Below are 22,009 nucleotides of genomic sequence, written 5' to 3'. Positions count from 1 at the left end.
CTCACATTCTCTCTGGCTTAATCTTTGCTCAGTGCCCTTGAAAACTATGCTAATCCTCAGAAATTTCATAGCCTTTTTCTTTGTGCTGCCTGGCACAGCTCAAGTAGAAGCAAAAGCAAGGTCATGATTTTACTTGTTTCAGAGTTTCTGAGGATGTAAGGAAAGAACTTTTTGCACAAAGCACACTGTTATGGTATAATTTGCCATGATGATAATAGTATGATTCATCCTTAATTCTTCATCTCAGCCTTAGTACATAGTTCTTGGGTAATGAAGCATGCACAGTCCCAGGTTGTTACACCACTATAAAGCCCTATCAGCAAATTGGCAGATATTCCACATGTGCATTATTGCATAAATGAATGATCATCTTTATGGTAGGTATTATACTGTCTGGTCTAAACCACACTTTCTTGCTTTAGACTCTGAATGGTGCATAGAATAGAATCCCTGGGGGTACAAATGCACCTCATTTATTCCAAACAAGAAACAAGCTGGTGGCCCCTCTTGCATATAGAACTGATATCCCTCTAAGGTCTGAAATACAGAGTAAATCTGAATCTTGGCAGGGACTGTGGAAGCCTACAAGGACACTTGTCTGTGTGAGGTCTGAATAACTACCTTAGCTTTGTTCTTAGAAACTGTAGCTTAATCTTTTTCCATCAGGCTTTGTCGTGACACTTAAATCACAGTCAGTCAACTCATACACTCCAATGCACACTCTCTTTGAGGTGTTCAGGTCAGGTTTTCATAAGGTTAGGTAGGAGATGCCTGAGGCAATGCTCTGCAGGGTCCCAAAGGCACTGCAGGGCAGCCACATGGGAGGACACCTGTAAAGCTTCCCATGGCTCCCTTCCATCAGACCCACCATGCAGTGAGTACAGGTGGTGCTACACATCTCCCCTTTTGCAACTTACTGCAGAAATTCCTCTCTCTCATCATTTCTAACTAGTAGGTGTTATCCTGGTTTCTTTATCCCTACCTACCTTACACTTCCAAGTAGTTTCTAGGTATGGAGGTACATACATATCTGTATAAAATACACACTTGTCTTCTTTCTAACAAAATCCATGTAATTCAATGTGATCTCTTGGCCTCATGTGGTTTATGGTGCAGGGTTCCATGAAAAGTGATCCATAGAGACTAATATTCTTTTCCACACAACATGCTATGAAATGCTCCACAAAATCTAAGCTGCGAGTCAGTAAGAAAAATTGAGCATAGGAAAAGGCATTATCCATGCATTGTGGTCTGTCTAAAGAGATTATTGAAAGCCATGTATGTGGCCATACACAGGATGTGTGAGTATGAATAGAAAAGAATTCCTGCCTGGCAGATCCATCATCTTTACCTCTCTTAATATTCAAATGTACTGCTGCAGCCTAGTTAATAAATAAGTCAATGCATTAGTCAGTCTGACATAAACAAACCTTGAAGGGGGAGAAAAGTCTCTCTTCCACAGTGATATATATGTGTTTGTGAAAAGACCTGGATAGATATGGAATAAAGGATCACACACCAGTAAAAAAATATTGTGATATTATGTTTCATTTTCCTTTGCACCTGCTGTCAAGTACAGACTACTCTCTCTCTCTACAGGACAATTTATCTTCCCAAGCCAGATTTAAAAGCTGGAGAAACTCTTAAAGGAAGCATTTAATGAGTAGAAATCCCAGGACTATTCTAATAGGGTTTTTAGAGCACAAACAAATGTAGCATAAATTTAAGGATTGCAAACTCAGATAAATCATTAAGAGTTGCTTTCTTAAATGATCTCCTGTAACAATACTTTAAAAAAAAAAACAGAAGAAAGAGATGAAACTGGTAACTAAATCAGAGTAAGAAGTCAGGTCACACGGACCACTGTTGTTCTCAGGTTCAGTAATGATGCTGCTGATCAGCCTTGAATATATAACTGGAGCATCATAGAACTATTTAGGTTGGAAAAGGCCTTTAAGATAATTGAGTCCAGCTGTTAAATCTTCATTGCTAACTCCTCCACCAAACCTTGTCCCTAAGTACCACATCTACACTAGCTAACTCCAGGGGTGGTCACTCAACCACTTCCCTGGGCAGCCTGTCCCAATGCTTTTTGGTGAGGAAAGTTTTCCAAATTTTTAATCCAAACCTCCACTGCTGCAACAGGAGACCATTTTAATTGTTTTATCCTTGGTTGCCTGGGAGAAGAGACCAACCCCCACCTGGCTCCAGCCTCCTTTCAGGCAGCTCTGGGGAGTGCTAAGGTTACCCTGAGCCTCCTTTTCTCCAGGCTAAACAATCCCAGCTCCCTCAGCCTCTCCTCACAGGACTTGTGCTCCAGACCCTTCCCCAGCTCCATTGCCCTTCCCTGGACATATTCCAGCATCTCAATGTCTTTCCTGTAGTGAGAGGCCTGAAACTGAACACCAGGTTCAAGGGGAGGACCCAGCACTGTGTCTTGTTGAAACTCATGCAATTGATTTGGCCCATTGATCCAGCCTGTCCAGATCCCAGATCCCTCTGCAGAGCCTTCCTGCCTTCCAGCAGATCAGCACTGCCACCCAGCCTGGTGTCATCTGTGAACTGACTGAGGGAACACTCATCCAGATCATGGACAAAGATATCAAACAGGACTGGCCCCAGCTCCGAGCCTTGGGGAACACCACTGGAGATTGGCCCTCAGCTGGATTTAACTCCAGTCATCTCTGGGCCAGCCATCCAGCCAGTTTTTATCCCAGAAAACAGGGCACCCAATCAAGCCATGAGCAGCCAGCTTCTCCAGAAGGATGCTGTGGGAAATGGTGTCAAAGATTTTACTTAAGTGGATGCAGATGACATCCACAGCCTTTCTTTCATGCACTTAGTTGGTCACCTTGTCATAGAAGGACATCAGGCTGGTCAAGCAGGACCTGCCTTTCATAAGACCATGTTGGCTGGGCCTGATCCCCTGGCTGTTCAGATATGCTTGTGATTATACTCACTCTCATGGTTATATTAAACTCACAGAATGGGCAGTAAATGCTAACCCAGAGGAAACAACATGGCTGTAAATTATTACAGGGAGAAAAGTTCTTTTTCCTGCTAAAAAAGGCAAGTCATTCTTGAGGGTGTTGCTTGTAATACCAGTCCCTAGGCCAAATCAGGCTTCATAGTAAATCTCCACTCAGAATTCATTAATGTCTCACAAATAAGAAGAAAAAAGCCTACACAATGCACTTAAAATTCAATAGAAGGGCTTAGCAGCAGCGAGCCATTTAAAACCCTTGTTACTCCTGACTCTTTTGCAGACTGAAGCTTATGTTACTTTTGTTTGTAGCAGCTTTGTGTGTTTGGTTTTGCACTTTTCTATTTTTGTGCAGAAGCTGAGACCTGACCAGAGTATTTTACTGATATATTATGCAACATTTAAAAACTGAACATTACATAGCAGGAGTGATGCCAAAGCTAATGTGTGTTTTCCACAATAAAAATATTTCAGCTGTTTCACCTGCATGGCCTGCCATATTTTGTCTCTATATGCTGAGCTTTACCAGTTCCAGTGTGGATTAAAAAATATATCTAACATAAGAAATGAAACCCCCAAACCATAGCACAGGGCATGGCACAGCGGAATGATATAGTCCGAAACTGTCTCCTAAAGAAGCTCAGCAGCTGTTGTGATATAATTAATTTGAGTAGCAGAAAACACTATTTGAACTCAAACTAGAAGTTTCTTGGTGAGCTCCTTCTTGAGCCCTAATTTCAGGAGAGTTGTGGCAGTTTGGACTCCTTCCATCCCGCTAGTGAAATCCCTTTTGTTCTGGTGATGTTCCATAAGTTTTCCTAGTCACTCGTCGTTTGTCTAGCAACCAGAGCAGGCCCTTTCCTACATATGAGTCAGGAGTAAACTGATCATGGGGTGGAGCAGATCCATACTCCCTCTCCCTGTCACGAACACAGCAAGTAATCCTTAATAATTAATGTTACACTGTCTCTCCAGGGAAAGGGGGAGAGATCAGCTGCTAGCAAATATTTTTCAGGGCATATTAAGCTCTCTTTTGCTGCTATGCAATCCCACTGATTGCTAGGAGGAGCTCTGTCAGTGAGGAATCACCAAGGTTGCTGTCCACTAAACTTCATCAGACCATTTTTGGCATGGCTTTTCAGCTCCAACTACGTTTGAACCACTTGTCTAAGTACTATGAAATTGGCAAGACAAGATCTGCAGTCCGTTCACTTTTCATTCTGAGGTCAAAAAAGCTGATTCAACTTTCTGTGACTCCTCTTTTTTTCTTCTTTCCTTAAGAACAGTCCTTCTAGGAACAATTGGGCTTTTGTAGCTGCTGTTTACTCATTGCTTCAGAAGAGACCAGTGCTTGGTCTGACAATAAACATGTAGCTCAAGAGAAGTTCTTAAACCCTGATCTTAAGCCTGTCTGTCCAAGGTTGTTTTCTCAAGAACAGCTCTTGCTACCTCGATTGAAGTAATTGCTACAAAGCAAAGCAGATTTTTATACTGAGAATACCTGCTTGATTAATTGACAGAGCTGAAATACCTTGAACAGAATAAATACGGTCTCTGTTAATTTACCTTGTCCCCAGCATCTGTTTTCACTACCCTTGTTATGGCCTTTGCCTACATTTTTCATTTAAATGAAAGATTATTTTTCCCCCCTCTGGTCTGTAATCTAGGTTTATGCCAAGATGGGGGAGTATTTGGGAGACAGAGAGTTCTTTCCCTGTAACTGACTGAAAATAAAAGGGCATTGTCACTGAAGCACTGTGTAAATCATTAACCCTTAACTTTTGTGAGGAAAGGAGTTACATTTGGTAGCAAAGGAAAAGCAAACATCCCCCCCAGCCTTTTAGTTCTAGAAGTTTCAGTGTGAATACAAGAAAGAAATAAGAAGTTGAAGAGATACAGAGAGCAGATTGTCCCAGTGGGAACTGAGAGAAAACCTAAGGAAAGTGCTTTAGGAGGAAATAGGAACAAAACAGACCAGGGAATTTAGTGCTTTAATAGATTATTTTCCTGCATTTTGGCACATTATATGTAGCAACCACCAAGAGAAACAGACTGCAGCTAAAAAGTGCAGATAAATAGATTATCTCATATGGCACTGTATATCTTACATGCAAAAACTATCTGTAAATATTTAGATAATGTAAATTCAAATGTTTATGGACAGATTCTTTTTCTTGTACCTTGTGTGCATTGTGGCGATGAGGGACAGTAGCTAGCTTTTGGATTATTCAGACAAGAGGTTGTTTCTTTGCTTAAAAGGGAGTAAAATTGAAGTTAGTTCTGATACTAAGTTCTATTGATGCACTTATGTATCACCTTGTCAGGGTAAAGCATATTTGAAATCAGTGAAAATACAGACTGTTAATTTTGGGACAGTCCTTAACTCTGCTAAGGTGAATAAAAATAAAATCTCCTGGGCTCAAAGGAGTTTCTCTCTTTTCTAGGGAAAGCCTCAAAAGGGAGAAGGGTAAGTGACAGAGCTAAGCAGAACATCTTGCTAAATTATTCAGAAGCTACAACATATGTCTAGCTCTTGGTATGTGCTGTTTGGTATGATCTGCTGTTTCATGTGACTACTTGACTACTCATTTTCCAATATTTGGTTCATTTTTCATAAACCCTGTCAATGTTTTTAAGCATCTGTAGTTAGCAGTAAATATTATCGTCTTTGAAGGTCTCTGTACTTATGAGTTCTCTGTGGAGCTGTTTTGGAGCTTAGCTGTTTGGCTGCTTGTCATAATGACATAAGAAAATAATGAGCAGAATTAATTTATGTCTTTATATTCTGGCCTCAGTGGAGTTAGACTAAAAGATGTTTTGGTCGGATAGGTTTCAGATAAGCATTCAGGATGGGCCCTTTGTTTGAACAACCATGGGAGCTCAGCACAATGGAACAATGATTTATTTGACTAAGGTAATAATTTGCATGTCTGAGAGATCACAGCTGCTGAAATGCATTCTTCACTGTTTTGTGATATTTACCTATGTATGGAGGTACCATTAACATTGAAATTAAATTAAGGGTGTTCAGATGTGTAGATTTCTGGTTGTTGGTACACTTCTGGCTTTGTACTTGAGTACAGTGCTGCCCATGAGCTGGAGTGTAGTCAAGCTCTACTCCATCATGCATTCATTTTTTTCCATCAGCATGAAAATGTGAAGCAGAAGAAAGCCTTATACATGTTTAAGTCCCTTTCCTGAGTGCTTTCACATGGCACTCTGGCCTTCAGGGTATGAAGAAAGCTGTGCATGCGAGCGTGCAGTTCAGTGTGAGAGGGCAGAGGAGTAGAACAGATCCAGGGGATCTGGTTCATAAGGGCCCTTACTCTGCCCTTACTTCTTGCAGTTATCTCATCATGTGACTGCAGGTTTCAGGTGCAAAAATTCTGCATTCTTCTGGAGCCAAGTATCATTTACAAGATGCAAATAGAGGCACCAAACCAGCACAAGGAAGATGTCTCAGTCCATAAGATAAAAATTAATTTCCGTGACTCCCATGAACAGATTTTCCTCTTCTAGTAATTGGATAGAAAATTTCTATTGTGAAATTCCAATTTTGTCATGTGCCACACAAGAAGCTTCTCTTACCCTTCATGCAAGGTTTATATTTCACTATTTTTTCTCTTCCTCTCCTCCCACAACATAGTCAAAATCCTGGAACAATACTTCCTCTCTGGTCCAGTGATAAATATCTCATTGTTGAAAAGCAGTGCTAGCTCCTTTTTGGTACCATTTTTCATGTTCTGATATTCATCTGTCATCACTTTTTGTAATATGGGTGCACAGTTAGCATATTTTCTTACTGTTTTTTTTTTTCTTTAAAAAGCCCATACTTACCAGAATTTCAGTCCATGCTGAAGGCTCACCTACAGTCTTGAAATAGATGGAGAGTGTAAAACTTTGAAAAGTGGAAAAGGTTCCAGGAAACCAAACTAAGATTAGCCCAAAGTAAAATCATCGAGTACTTTTGTTTACTGATCCATTTCAGTTCCACCCAATTGTTTCCTAGTGATCAAGACTCCAAGGTTTTCTTTTGAATTAGTTTCAGCTGTCCAGATTTCAGAGTTTCTGAGGAGTACATAATTAACCTGTAGTGAATAATAGGTCAGAACAAGTTATATATTTATGCTTGGAATGCAAGTGAAACTAGTTGTAATCCTCAGTTGCAAAGTTTGGATCCCAAGTTCCTTGGGGTTTTGGCCCATTTCCACCAGTGATTTCATGGCTTTGGGGCCCATGTGCATGAAAAGTGCAGACACTGTCTCATCTTTCTTGTAATTCCTCAAGTTGTGCACATTATCCCTTGGCTAATCCTTGTGTATCTCTGATACTTGCATGGATAAGTCTTCAAGAAGAAGACAAGCTTCACACTTGAGCTGTCAGAATGTGCACTGGCATTCTTATTTTACTGTCACAGCACATTTTGTTGTGACCACTGCTGTGAAATATTTTTAAAATTGTAGAACAAAGATTACAACACTTGGAGGGATTTTCCCCTTTAAAAAAACCAGAGTATTCTCTAATGCATTTTCAAGTGGTGGTCTTTTATTAACCATCAAGTATATTGGAGAGAAATGCACTTTCAATTTGAAAGGGAAAGTGGTAGAAAAATTTGCTTCAAAATGACTGGATTCTTATGACAAGTCTAATAACTTTTGTTGAAAAACTTTACAAAGGCAACAAGTAGTACAAAATTGGGAATGGCTCAGTACTGAGAACAGTGAAACTTTATACATCTTTTCAGACCTGTTTGAGGTGTGTAAACCTCAGTCTACTGTTGTAGGGGAAGATTTTCTAAAATCTTGTCCTAAACTGGCATAAGACCAGATCTCAAAAAGTATAATTTTCCTGATAATAAAAATTTTGTTCTTTACCTATCTCTCATATTTACATAGCCTTACCTTTTAGGGGAAATGTTTGATTCATAGTAGTATTTTAAAATTTTTTTCTAATACATTTTAATATTTTGTATATAAAAAGGAATTGCTAACAATTTCTCAGCTATTGAGAAAATTAGAAATTGAGAAAATGACTTTTGCAGTCCTGCACCCATGTGTGTATCACTTTCTATTGGGTTTGCATGGCCTGCTTTTGGTAGCGGGGAAGGAGAAGGGGTGGCTTCTGTGAGAAGCTACTGGAAGCTTCCACCATGTCCCCCAGAGCCAACCCAAAGACAGATGTGCTGCTGGCCAAGGCTTACCAATCAAGAATGGTGGTAATGTCTCTGTGATAACAAATTAAAGAAAAAAACCCAAGAACTTATTGCACAGATAAGTGGCCAGAGTGGGGTGAGAACTTGTGAGAAGACAACTCTGCTGACACCAAGGTCAGTGGAGAAGGAGGGGGGGGGGGTCCAGGCACTGGAGCCAGGATTCCTCCACAGCCAGTGTTGATGACCATGGTGAGGCCCTGCAGCCATGGGGACCCACTGGGGAGCAGAGATGCACCTGCATCCCATGGAGGAGCCCCACGCCAGAGCGGGTGGATGCTTGGGAGGAGGCTGGGAGACCCATGGAGAGAGGGGCCCTGTTCCCATGCTGAGGCAGCCTTTCTTTGGAGGTCTGCACCCTGTGTAGGAGGGACCCACGCTGCAACACTTGGAGAGGCACAGTTGCCCCTGGGAGGGACTCATGCCACAGCAGTTTTGGAAGGACTGTGTGCCGTGGGAGGGACTCACATTGCAGCAGTTCTGGCAGGAGTGCTGCTGGTGGGATGGAGCCACACTGGAGAAGTTCACAGGGAGCTGTCTCCTGTGGGAGGCACGCCGTGGTGAAGCAGGGGAAGGACTCCTCTCCCTGAGCAGTGGGAGAAACCTCGGGTGATGAACCGACCGCCGCCCCCATGCCCTGTCTCCTTGCACCTCTGGGATAGGAGGAAAGGGTGGCAGGAAGGTGTTCTTAAGGACTTTACTTCTCATTATCCTGCTCTTTGTTAGTAACAAAGAGTAAAGTAAATTTAACTTGTATCCCCAAGCTGAGCCTGTTTTTCCTATGATGGTATTTGATGAATGATTTCTCCCAGTCTGTATTTCAACCCACCAGCCTTTTGCTAAATTTTCTCTCCCCTGTCCAGCTGCAGAGGGGAGTGAGTGAGCAGCTTTGGTGGGTGCCTGGCATCCAGCCAGCATCAACCCACTACACATTTCCTCAAATATAAACCAGAGCTAGTGAAAAAAGTTTTTCCTCTGAGCACTGCCAATTCAATGAAACTAAAGGTTTTCTTGGGAAATGAATAGTTCTCTAACTAATTTTCAGTGGCAATTGTTCAAGTCTCATTATAACCAAGTTAAAAGTGTTTTCTTGACAACAGAATTTTGATTACATCAAAATAAAATGTTAATGTTGAAATTAAATGTTTTCAAAAGATTGAGTAAAATGTTATTGAATGCTTTCTTTTGCAAATTAATCCTTATTTTTAAACTATTCTCAGTTGGAATTAAATAAGGTATTAATATCTACATTTTCCTGCTGATAAAATTTTGTTCTTCAGCTGTCTCTTCTACTTAATTAAACAGCCATGGTTTTTGGGTAAACTGAATTTGCTAGCTCCATACCAATTGCTTAGTCCTTGAAACATTTGGGATGATATGTCCAGTGAATTAATTCTGATTGTATCTCTACCATTTGAGAAATAACTGCAAAGAATACTGTGATGGCTACACCTTTAGCAGGACAAACCACTGCCATTTCAGAGACTTCTTTGGAGCAGTAAATATGCAGTGTTTATAAAATGTGGGAGGTGGTGGAATATGCGTCAGATTCCCCAGTTATATATGATGGAAGTAATCCAGACTTTCCTTTTTGGCATCTTGTGCTACAACTTCTACTTGATTTTCACTTTTTATTCTAGTGCCAACAATATGCCTAAGCAAGTGGAAGTCCGGATGCATGAAAGTCATTTAAATCCAGTGGAGCACAGATCCAGGAACATATGTGTGCAGTTCTGCCAGTCCCTCCACAGGAATCTGCTCCTGACTCTTACTGTGTTTGGTAAGCTACATCTGCTGCTCTGGACACTCTGTGTGTATCTGCTGAGATAGGAAGGATGCTGGGAAGGAAGGATGCTGTGGCACCACAGCCCCTGTCTGTGGCCTTCAGCTGTTCCAGCTGAACAGCCGGAGAGTAGAGAGCATGCCTGTGGGCACTGCTTGTGTAGTTCAGGTGAGCACGGTATTCCTGACACAACACAGAGCCAATCCACACCACTGAGGTATCTGATTTGGAAAGGAGTATGATTTAAACCCCCAGGTCAGTGTCATCCAGCAGAACTGAATGCACTACTCTTTTATTCTCTCAGTGATTTGGGAAAGAAAGAAAAAAAAAAAAAGACGAAAACTCTTCAAATTTTTCTTTCAGTTTACACTTCGCTGGTTTTAAGGTTTGTCTTTCCTCTCTGTAGGTGTAAGCCAGCGCTCCATGATCTCATCTTGAATATTGCCTCTGGCTTTAGCAGCTTCCATATACGGAACAGTTTGACATTTTATTGTGGTTCACTGGCTCTTTGCCTCTTTCTTTTTCACTGAAAGCCCAACAGCCACATGCAACAAATTTGAAGACATTCTCTTGTTATTGTTTGAAAAAACAGCTGCAACTGGTCTTGAGCTGCAAATTTCATCTCTATATTTTCAGCCTGCAAAACCACATGTTGAAGTATTTGCCTTGGATCACCTTTCGAAGGTGTACCTGATGCTGTCCGAGAAAAAAGTTTTAAATACACTTTTTTTTTTCATTGTATCAAAGACATAGTCATAGTTGCTGTGAATAGCAACACAAGCCTTGCTGTCTGGTTTTGTTACACTTGGGCTTGGGATCAGGAAAAAAAGGCGTCCTGGATGTGAACATAAAATACCTGTCCACAAAGATCACGTTATGAAAGTAGACATGGCATTTTTCCCCCTAATCTATGCTTTAATAGCCTCAATCCTGAGCAGGAGGTTTAAGTTTTATCACTTTATCCACATAAATGATGAGGCGTTTGTTTGTGTTTTGACAACATCAGCAACAGGAGAAGGATGCAGAGCATCAAAAAAGGAATAAGACATGAGCCCTAAGAATCAAATTTTCTTTTAAGATATGTGCATTATTCCACATCACACAGTTCCTTCCAATACCCACCTGCTCCTTTTTTTGTTCTTCCCCCAGGTGTCATCCTGGGTGCAGTGTGTGGGGGTCTTCTTCGCCTAGCAACACCTATTGACCCTGACATCATCATGTTAATAGCCTTCCCAGGAGACATTCTGATGCGGATGCTAAAAATGCTGATCCTCCCTTTAATTATCTCCAGTTTAATCACAGGTAAGATCCATTAGCCATAAAGACTTTAAGATGCTTTCTACAGGTAGCACCTGGTTTGCTTTTTGTGATGTAGGAAGAATAATGGTGGGATCCTGTCAGGATTTTGCAGTTGCAGTGAGTATTTCAGAGTAAATTTCTGAATAACTTGGTTGGCTTTAGTATGTATATGCTCCAGTGAATTTATTTCCAAGCACATGCACACATGCTACCATCAGAAATTTCTTAATAGGCTGTTTTATCTAATTTCTGGATTGAATCTTGGAAATAAAAGGGCCTGACACTAGTGAGCCTGGCCTTCTTGAGGATATTGTGTCAGACCATGACTAGTTTGTAAAAGTCAAGGGCAAAAGATGGTAGAGATCTTCTCTATTTTTCAATGCTTCTTCTGCAGTTAGGTGAAGTTTTAAATGCTTCTCTTCAAATTATTAGCAGTAGACACTTCACACAGACACTCCCTATAGTAAGAACTAGAGGGAGAAGCATCAGTAATCTGCCTCATGGTGAGAATATCACAGGAGTGAAAGTAGGCACCCAGAGGTAGTCATTAGATGTTGAAAATTATAAAGGGTTTTATTTTATAATTACTTAATTGGATATTGAGTGTCAGTATGTTTGCTTGCATCTTAAACACCTGCAGGACTGTCTGGATTAGATGCTAAAGCAAGTGGCCGCCTGGGGACAAGAGCCATGGTCTACTACATGTCCACCACCATTATTGCTGCTGTGCTGGGTGTGATTCTGGTTTTAGCCATCCATCCAGGGAATCCAAAACTCAAGAAACAGCTTGGGCAAGGGAAGAAGAATGATGAAGTATCTAGTCTGGATGCCTTCCTGGATTTGATCCGAAACTTGTTCCCTGAAAATCTGGTTCAAGCCTGCTTTCAGCAGGTAAGTCCTTCTGCTCCTTGGTAATATCCTTTACATCTTGTCAGGGCTGTCTGTAGGGTTAATGTCATTGTTTAGGTTAGTCAGAGAAATGATGATGTAAAGAGGAATACAAGTCTAAAGTCTTGAGCAGGTAAATGAAACAACATTATTTATAGCTGCCTTGGTTTATGTTGTAGTTATTATTTAAATTCATGGGGGTGTTTCTAATGAAGTTTATTTAAATTTTGTTATTAAGTAATCTTTAATTTTCTCTATGCTTTTCATACAGTATCTATGGTCATAAATGCTGGCTTGGTCTTTCACCCAAGTTGAATTTTAACTTGGCTGTTAATGACAGAGATTATGGTTCTGCAATGTCCTGTTTGGAATATATGGATGATCATCATTCCAGATCATTGCCAAAAATGTACCCCAAAACCCAACCTCTCATAACCTCTGTTGCTGTGTTAGAGTCCAGATGAGGTGGGGATAATAGATCCAAAGGGCTGATGCACCTACAGGTGGCTCCATCTCCCCAGCTTTGGAGCATGCTGGGAAGGAAGGATGCTTGCACAATGTGTTCCTTGCCCTGTAGGGAGTTAATTTTGTCTGGAAGCTTTTCACCAGTGCTTAATCAAAATGCCTTGACTTTAAGAGGTTAAATATGCTTAAGCACATTTCTTGTATGTAAGCTCCTTTTCCCTCCAACTGAATTGTTTGAAAGTAATGCAGACAGGGTGTTTTGGGGGTTGGGTTGGTTTTGGGTTTTTTGATGTAACAGGATTTGTTGCCAAACCTATTCTTAAGTGTTCCTGTGTAAAATGGCATGATAGCTGGTGCTGTGGTTATGGCCAAAAAAAAAATTAACAAGAAGGGGGGGAAGGGAGAAGAGGCCATGGGAGAGTGGAAGAATGGAGGGTGACCTTAACTGCCAAAAGGGTTTGGATTGCTTCACTTCTTACATGGACTTCCACATAAAAACATATAATCCTTGGGGATTTAGAGAGAGAACATTCTCAATATTTCCAAATCATCACAGGAATGTCAGTCATGTGGTCAAACTGTTGGAGGCTGAACATCACATGTAATGTGAAACGTATTTTTGCAAAATTGAGTGAGGTGCTTATGGTTTTTTCTTGTTCTCCCTCATTTGAACTGTAGAAGAGAGGAAAATTCAGTTTCTTATGAGTTGAAAGTGGTCAAATATCTTGACAGAGGGGCAAAAAAAGCAGAAAAAATAATTAAGCTACCTGTGTCAGATAGATTTCTTAAAAATATTAATATTGATTTTTCAGTGTGTGTAGTACCAATGTTCAGGTTATTTCACTAGTTATGAATCACTAATTTCACTAATTATTTTTAAAATTAGTAAAAAAAAGAAAAAAAAAAGAGAAGAGCTTTTTGGCTTTTCAGTCTTTGATTTTAGCAGATTCCAGACTAATTTCTACTGAAAACCTCTGCCACAAAGCTGCATTTCATTTGGCAAGTGTGACTAGATGGAACTTTTGCTTCTGATCGCCCTTAACTCCTCTGTAAGGAGTTAGGCTTTACTTTTCTCTCTCTTTAGGAGGAAAATAACCTGCTTTCATGGTGTCAGCATATATTTTCTTTCCTACATCCATACAGTCTCTCTCCATAGACACTCAGAGTTTCCAGGTAGCCTTAGGTGGAAGAAATATTTTGCAGTAATCCTGCAAAGAGTGTTTCTGAAGGGGTCACAGCAATGGTGCTGAACAGTGTGTGGGGAGGTTTTTGTGCCCTCCAATGCAACCAGGCAAAAGCCAGTGAAGAGGTTCATGTGCAGCTTTGGAGCTGTTCATTTGCAAACTGGACTGTGGCTATCATGAAATGTCTCCTAAATTTTCCCATGGTCCACAAGAAAGTTTGAATTTATAATGAAAATTGCTATTCCAGCAGAAAAACCATCTGTGAATATAACTATGACATTTAAATGTTTTTTTAGTCTCAGATGTGGTCAGAACCTAAGCTTTATGTCAGACTCAGCATTTTGAGAGATTGTGCCCTTGAGCAAAGGACTGCTGAGGACCTTTAACTTAAGTGACTGTAGTGAAATTTGTGAGTGTGAAGAGTCTAATATTTTAAGTTTAATTTCCATTGCTCAGTACTTGCATTCTGAATACCTCACATAAAAAAGTACTCTGTTGACAAAATCCCTCAGATGAAATTTAACTCTGAAAAAAAATAGGCATGCAAGAATGTTAGGTGGTTTCAGGACAACGGAAGAGTTTCTCATGCAAAGCTATATAAGTTTTCTATCTATATCCCCCTCTCCAAATTTAGGCAGCAGGTTTCAGAAGGAGAGATGTAAGGTATTTCAAAACCATAAGGCTTTACACCATATGGATCAAATCTGGATCCTCATCCATAGTACTACAATGTCCATGTCAACAAGAAAGAGGTGGAAATGTTCTTTGAAAAGCTAATGCACAGTTTCTGTTACCCTGCTAAGTGTTTCTAGGGGCAAGGGGAGTAGGGAGCAGGTGGGAAAACATGGCAAGCCAGTCATAGCTTCCATTTTGCCTGTCCCAGGACCAGAAGAGGTGGAAAAAGAGCCAAGGTGTGAAGTGGGAGGAAAACATCCCTTCTAAATGCAGCAAATCACAGATCTCTCTTTTTCCACTCCCTCCTCCCTTTTTCCCTATCTGTAACCTCAAGCTCACTTCTCCTCCTACCACTCCTTCCCAGCTTTTCCTTTACCCTGACTTTCATGTGCCAGGAGAGGGTCCAAATGCATTCAGAAGCTGATGCTTTTTATTTTTTTTTAAGGTGGTTAGATTTGTATCTGGCAGCATTGGTGATTTTTCTGTTATCTATCCCCCACAATCTTTTAATTAGAGAGCTCAGGGCACTGTGTATATTCCATTTTGAGCTCTTGAAGTCAAGAGCTCAAAAGTTGTATGAGAAGTGTTGGAAATGTCCTGAATTTTTGATTCAAGTTAACCATTAAACTGGGATGACTTGAGATGGCCAGACCATCCTGAAAAACAAATTTCACTGCAGAGCTGCTGCCATGACTGATTTTAGAGGCAACTGGCTTTTGGTGCTAAACAAATGGTATCAGCCTTTGACACACAGTCTGGGAAAGCACCCTTTGTGAACTGCCTGGCCAAAGGGACTAACTGTCTGTAAAATGTTCCATTGTAGTGATAAAAAACATGCATTTGCCATACTTTTCACACTAGAGTCATGAGGAAGACCACCAGTACTTTGTAGCACTTGAAACTGTTGAAAAATAAACTTAGTTTTAGAAAAAGGGTTAAGAGGCTGTGGAATGCATTTCTAATCCTTTAAAAATACAGTTCCCTGTAATTTCAAGTGAAGACTTTTTTATTATTAATTCCTTGTCTACCATATGGATGCATTCAGTCTATTTCCATTCTCATCCTCCCTTTTTTTATTGCCTTCAGATCCAAACCGTCACCAAGAGAGTGCTGGTGCCACTGCCTGTTGAAGAGCCACCTAATGTCACTGATTCTGCTATTGCTATGGTGAATGAGACTGCAGCACCTGAAGCCCAGATGGTCATTAAGAAGGGGCTTGAATTTAAGGATGGCATGAATGTCCTGGGTAAGAAAATTTTCTACCTGTCAAAAATGTACATGATATGGATGTCACAGCTTTCTGCTGTGGCTAGGTAGTCAGTGTTGTCTGATCTGGTCTTCAGTGCAGGTTTGGTCTCTCTAGATAGTCATCAAATGTTATCACCTTATGGCTGTCCATTGGTCTCTGAGATATCCCAGAAATCAGCAAGTGAATTGTTCTGGATTGGCAGCTTTGTGGGCATGAATTGGAGGAGTACAGTGGCAAAGCATGTAGGAGCTACCCAAAATATCCTTTCATCCTAGAAGAAGCTGACCTAGGCTAATACTAATGCATATTGGCAAAACAGTATGGGGGAGAGCTTCAAGAGCCAGTGCTTCACACACTCCCTGATGGATCCAAGTTGTTTCCAGTAGGTGTCTTGGGTGTGCTCAACTAATTTGGCTTGAGGCAGAGCCTGAAGTGAGAGGTGGAGTGTGAACCACACCACCCAAGAAAAATCCCAGAAAGGCTTGACACATTTCTGAGTCACAACTCCCTCCTGCTTTCATCTTGGCTGCTGACCTTTACCAGCTGCAATTGCCATCATGCCATCTTGTTTGGACAAGCCAGCAAGTGGAGGTGGTAGGAAAACTTTGCCTATCTCCCACCTTTCCTGAAGCAACTTTTCAGTCTGGGAATGGGGCACACAAGAAACAAACAGCTTCCACACCACTTCTATTTTCTCTTCTATGTCTAGAGTCCCTGTTTTTTCATCTGAGAGAGCAGTGCTGCTCCTTCAACTCCTTCCTTTCTGTATGTGGGTGAAGTCAGTCACAGATTAGCTCTCAATTTGTAGCCTCACACCTACACTTGAAGATGCTCTGTGACAGCACATCCACAAGGCTGAGGCTGACACCTCTCTGTCTGTAGGTGTCCTCAAAGTGGGACACTGTGTTGGGGTACCTAATCCCCCACTTTCTCTCACCACTAGGCCATAATCTTTGAAGGGCTAATGGCCTCTCACAGCTGCTGAACAGCTCTTGCTGAGGCAGTGCTGTCTGCAGACCTTCCTGAGGTGTTGGGGAGTTGGCTGGCTGCTTTGCTTAGATACAGGGGAGATGATAGCATCTATAAGCTGGTCTCGTTTTTCTGTGAAGCAGCCTGCTCTACAAGAGCCCTGTATCCTGCCTGCTCTCATGACTCTCTGTGGGCAGAGGAGCCACTTTCAGAGCTGCAAGTTGGCATTTTGCACCAGGCATGAGGCAGCAGCTCATTGCCAATGCTGTTTACCTTCGCCTGTTTTTTTTCTCTCCCAGAATTCTGCTTATGCATTAAAATGAAAGTTGTTTTGAGTGAGAGATGCATTACATTTAATGCTGGGCTTGTTTTGTGTAGGCTCTGTCATGGATAACAAAAGATCTAGAAAGCTGAATACAATTCCTACAGAAAAGAAATAGACAGTTTAGCTGGGGAATTTGCTGTGGTGTTTTTACCAATGACTCTTAAATGTTCTTGAGTTTTTTGGGTTGGTTTGTTGTGGGTTTGATTTTGAATGAAGAAATGAAAATGTTGTGGGAATTGCCATCCAGTTTGGATAATCTGTACAAGCCAGGCAAATTCCTGCAAACAGGAACCAATCTGACTCTCATGACTAACATAACAGCTCATTTGGAATTAATGAACAAAACTACCTATTAACATTTTCTAATGCAGATTCTGAATTCCAGGAAGTAACTTGGTCTTTGAAAAGCTTTTCATCATTTCTCTACGCTCTGCAGCACACAAACATATGCTCCACTTCCCTATTCAACTGACTCAACAAAGATAGCTTGGTTCTAAAGAATGACTTTGTATACAGGAAACTGGATTAAAAAAAAAAGAAGAAAAAAAATCTGGTTGCTAAACCCAGTGTGAGGGTATGGGACAGCCTGTCTTTTCCCAGGGTATTGGCAGCTCATATTCCCTTATCTTGAATGGTTTTGTGTCCCAGTAGGTTTTTTCCATAGGAATTTCCCAGATTAGTTTGCACATTTATTAAATACTGGACTCATATCATGACTGAAAATTCAGTCTCAAAGAATGGCTGAAGATTCAAACCATCTGTCAGTATCACTTAATAATCTAACTGGACACTGAAAATTTCTGGATGCAAAAGGTTAGCATTAAAGAAACAGCTCCAAAGTAATCCATGACAGATGCATCTGTTGTTTTTTTACACTGATAGTCCAATACTCCAGATAAATACTTTTAGGAGCCAAATGTTACCCATTTTGAATACTACAATTGTGTCTCAACTGACAGCCTTTTCAGTGAGGTTAAGCTGCTTATTGGGAGTTCTGTGGTTATGTGCAATACCCACCTTCTCCTCCCACCTCTGCCTTCTTCATTTAACAGGAATACTCCTGCCCTACAAAAGTTCTAAGGCTGATTTGCCTTTCCCCACACTCCAGGACTGATTGTCTGTCAAGGCACTTTTGTAAAGCCTGAGAAAATTCCTCTTTGGTTTCCAGCAACTGTTTTAACAACAGAGTTACAGTGCAGCACTGTGTTACCTTTCCCATTTGCCAGGGCTCATGAGGTATCTAATAGCTGAATGGCACTGAGAAGATTACTGTGTATGTATTTTTTGATGATCAGATCAATACAGGAAAAAAAAACCAACAAAACTGTAATTGGGCTGTGAAATTGGAATTTAGCAAAACATTGAAGAGCCAAAGATTTTTCTGGATTTGGTTATGGTAGTTGAGCATGAGTGCATATTAAAAAGTCCCAAGACATGTGTAATACCCTTTAATTCTGACATCCTGAGCAATGTGCTCTAGGATGGCCCTGCTTGAGCAGGGAGGTTGGACCAGATGACACACTGTGGTCCCTTCCAAGTTTACCTAAACTGTGATTCTGTGCTTCTGTGAAATCTGGATTTGCAGGTAGCATCAAGACATTAACAAAGTGCAAAAACTTCCTAAGAGCCTTCTTTTTTGTCTTGCAATTTTTCCCAACAGGTTTGATAGGATTCTTTATTGCTTTTGGCATTGCTATGGGAAAAATGGGAGAACAGGCCAAGATGATGGTGGATTTCTTCAACATCCTGAATGAGATTGTAATGAAGTTAGTAACCATGATCATGTGGTAAGTTTGTAGTTCTAACTCACAGAACAAAAAAAGGAATTTTTAAAAAGCCCTTATAAAACCTTGATATTGTGATGCCAGTTTGTTAGAAAACAGTGTAATTAAATAGTTGACTTTCTAAAGCCTTGAAAGGTGTATTAGAACCACAGCAGCATTATTTCTGTTTGGTGAGGATTAATGAGGACCCAGTTTGTAACATTTCTGAAGAGATTCTGTTCTTTGTGTGCTGAAATACAGCACATGCATGTACCAGCAAAGGCCTTCAAATGCCACATTGACCATGGAAGTTCATTATAGAGAACACCTAAGCAAGCAAGAGTGGCCCACACAAGAGTATCCCAATCTTTCTGGGAGGTTAGCATTATCCCAGGGTATTACCTAGAGGGTATAATTACAAAAAAAGCCTGTAGACACACTTTATTCATGGTATTCTTCAGTAAAAATACTTTAGCATCAAATAAAATTCCAGTAGTTTTCAGTGATGTGCAATCCTTTCACTCATAATTTCCTCAGAATGTCTTACAAGCTTGCTGCAAGGGGTCACTGGAAGATATATGCCCTCTTTTTGAAGTATACCCATTTCTAATAGTGGGGCCTGGCTGGCCTTTAAGAAAGTCATAACCCCCAGAGCCCTCCAGGAGCTAGAATTTACTCCTATGTAGCACAATTTGGTAGATCCAAGACATAATACCCTGCCTACAACATAAATATTCTCTAGTAGTCAGTGTTTCAACAGCAGGAAATCATTCAAGTTTCAAGAAATTCACTGTAAATATTTATTTTTATTGATGTGATTTTTATTTCTCTTCTCATGAAAAAAGGAAATTTATGTTGGGAATTCCTTTTGTTCATCTCTGCTTAGAATTTTGAAAGATTTGTTGAGGCCTGAAGCAAAGGGGTTTTTAGTGTGTGTTTATAAAGAAAAAAGCACTTCCTTATGCAGAGTTACATTCTCTTTGGTTTATGATTGCTCAGCACAGACATCTGCAACTCTCATGGCGCACAGAGACTCTCAGGAGCGTGGCATTGCTAACAAGCATAAAACAAAACAGACATCTGGCTCTGACAAGATGTAACTCTCTGGAAGAACTGCATTTTGTCAAGTTCATTGAAACGTGGCATTTTATGATAACTGGAGTAACAGCTGGCCTTGCATTTGAAGTGATTGAAGGCTTCCAGGCCTTGGGCACATCACTTGAGAAACCATGAGATACTCTAACAAAAACCAGGAAGCACTTTTATTCTGAAAATAAATTTCCTTTTTATTGTTCTAATGATTGAGGAGAGAAAACCCATACCCTAAGAAACAAAAGTACATAATTAATGAAGAATCCATAAATTAAAAAGCATTTGTCTGAATTATTGAAATAACGTAGTGGAAACATTTTCAGCCTTCAAGATACAAACAATTCATTTCAACAAATAGTTAAACTGAAGTAAATAATGCAACCTCCTGAAACCAGATAAACAATGGGTTGTAAAACTTATGTTTTAAGAACAAATCTGCACCATTCTTTATAATGATCCAAGCCTGTGTAACATTATCACATTCTTGTCCAATGTTATCTTAGGATTGAGAGCTATTCAGGAGAGGCATGTTCCATTTGATAGGATGGAAAATGAAGTAGATGGGGAATTTGCTGGAGCTGGCCATTATATTTTTAAAAATATGTGAAAACTATCCCTTGAATTTCCATCAGTTCTTGACATACACCTCAGTATTGAGCCTGAGAGCTCCCTGCTCTTCTCCAGTCTGTGTTTTGTTCAGCACAGCTCCTATGACTGCACTGCCAAGACAAGTTCTGTCTATGCTTCTTTTCTTTCTCCAGGTATTCCCCGTTGGGTATTGCTTGCCTCATCTGTGGAAAAATCATTGCAATCAAGGACCTAGAAGTAGTTGCCAGACAGCTTGGCATGTACATGGTCACTGTGATTGTGGGTCTTGTCATCCATGGAGGGATCTTCCTGCCTCTGCTCTACTTTGTGATAACAAGGAAAAGCCCATTTTCATTCCTTGCTGGTATCTTCCAGGCATGGATCACGGCACTAGGCACAGCTTCCAGGTACACCTGAGAAATACCTGTGTGCTTTATTTTTCAGCAGATTATTACCTGCTGTTTAGACATGGTACATCTGCTGTTCTAACCTTCACTGCAAAATCATTCCATGCTGTTGAATGAAAACTATTTTTTAATACAGCCATGTTTAAATAAATCAAAATACCACTTGACTTCTCTGGATTCTCTGGAGAGGCTGTAACTCTGCAGAGACCTGCAGACATCTGGGAGACCTACTTTTTTCTTTTCTTTTCTTTCTTTTTTTTTCTTTTTTTTTCTGTTTTCTTTTCTGCCATTTGCCTAATCACTTGTGCAAATTGTGTTAATTCTGTGCTTGTTTCCACTACTAGGAAAAGTGATAATTCTATTTATTTTGAGAGCATGTTAAGACCAGTCTCGTTGCATTCATGAAAGAAAAACCAAACATTTCTAGGTTTCACAAAATAAAGGAAAAAAAAACTCTGTTTGTATTTTTATCAATTTTGGCAAAATAATTTGACTTCAGTGAAAAGCTGAGCATTTTAGACTTGTCAATGCACAGAGCAGACTCAGAAAAGTCTGTAAGTAACACAACTCTCAGTAATAAATTTTTAAAAATCTAAAATTGGTGTCTTGCATTGGGGCAGTCAGTAGATGTTGAGTTGAAAATGTTTTTCAGTTAAATACCATATTTAGAAGTGTTTGCCTTCAATCAGTGTTTTGTTTCTGAAGAAAATTTAATCTTCCATTTTAATTAAAAAGTTGAAAACAAAAAACCATGGTTCAAAATGGACCACAAGAAAACTGAGCATTCTTGATTTGAAGAATGCCTTGAAAGAACTGTAAATGAGCTGTCTCTTTGGGTCAACCCAAACCACTCTGCTGAACAGCTTCTCCCTTGATGAACAAGAGTCTCTGGGGGACCTCACTGATGTACATAAATATCTGATGGGACATGCTGAGAAGATGAAGTGATGCCCATATTCAGTGACTGGAAGAGAGGGAGTGAGCACAAAGTGAAGCACAGGAAGTTCCATCTGAACACAAGGAAACTCTTTTGGCTGGGATTTACTGCAACAGTGCATGAATGCTGGCACAGGTTACCCAGAGGAGTTGTGGAGTCTCCATCCCTGAAGATTCACTAAACCTGGCACAGT

At 40.4% G+C, this 22,009-nt stretch overlaps 1 protein-coding gene across 1 annotated transcript in view; it reads left to right on the top strand.

Moving 5' to 3' along the window:
* The window catches only part of SLC1A2 (solute carrier family 1 member 2), an 87,452-nt gene that overhangs the window by 41,767 nt on the left and 23,676 nt on the right, over positions 1–22,009 (top strand). Inside the window, exons 2-7 of the mRNA XM_018907797.3 lie at positions 9,833–9,972; positions 11,125–11,277; positions 11,915–12,165; positions 15,573–15,732; positions 18,690–18,816; positions 20,646–20,879. Coding sequence (XP_018763342.1) covers positions 9,833–9,972; positions 11,125–11,277; positions 11,915–12,165; positions 15,573–15,732; positions 18,690–18,816; positions 20,646–20,879 — 1,065 coding nt within the window. The remainder of the gene's footprint in view (positions 1–9,832; positions 9,973–11,124; positions 11,278–11,914; positions 12,166–15,572; positions 15,733–18,689; positions 18,817–20,645; positions 20,880–22,009) is intronic.

The sequence above is a fragment of the Serinus canaria genome, chromosome 5, assembly GCF_022539315.1.
Source record: "Serinus canaria isolate serCan28SL12 chromosome 5, serCan2020, whole genome shotgun sequence".
Taxonomy (NCBI): Eukaryota; Metazoa; Chordata; class Aves; order Passeriformes; family Fringillidae; genus Serinus; species Serinus canaria.
Note: the sequence above shows the minus strand (reverse complement) of the source record. Positions and strands in the feature narration are given on the sequence as shown.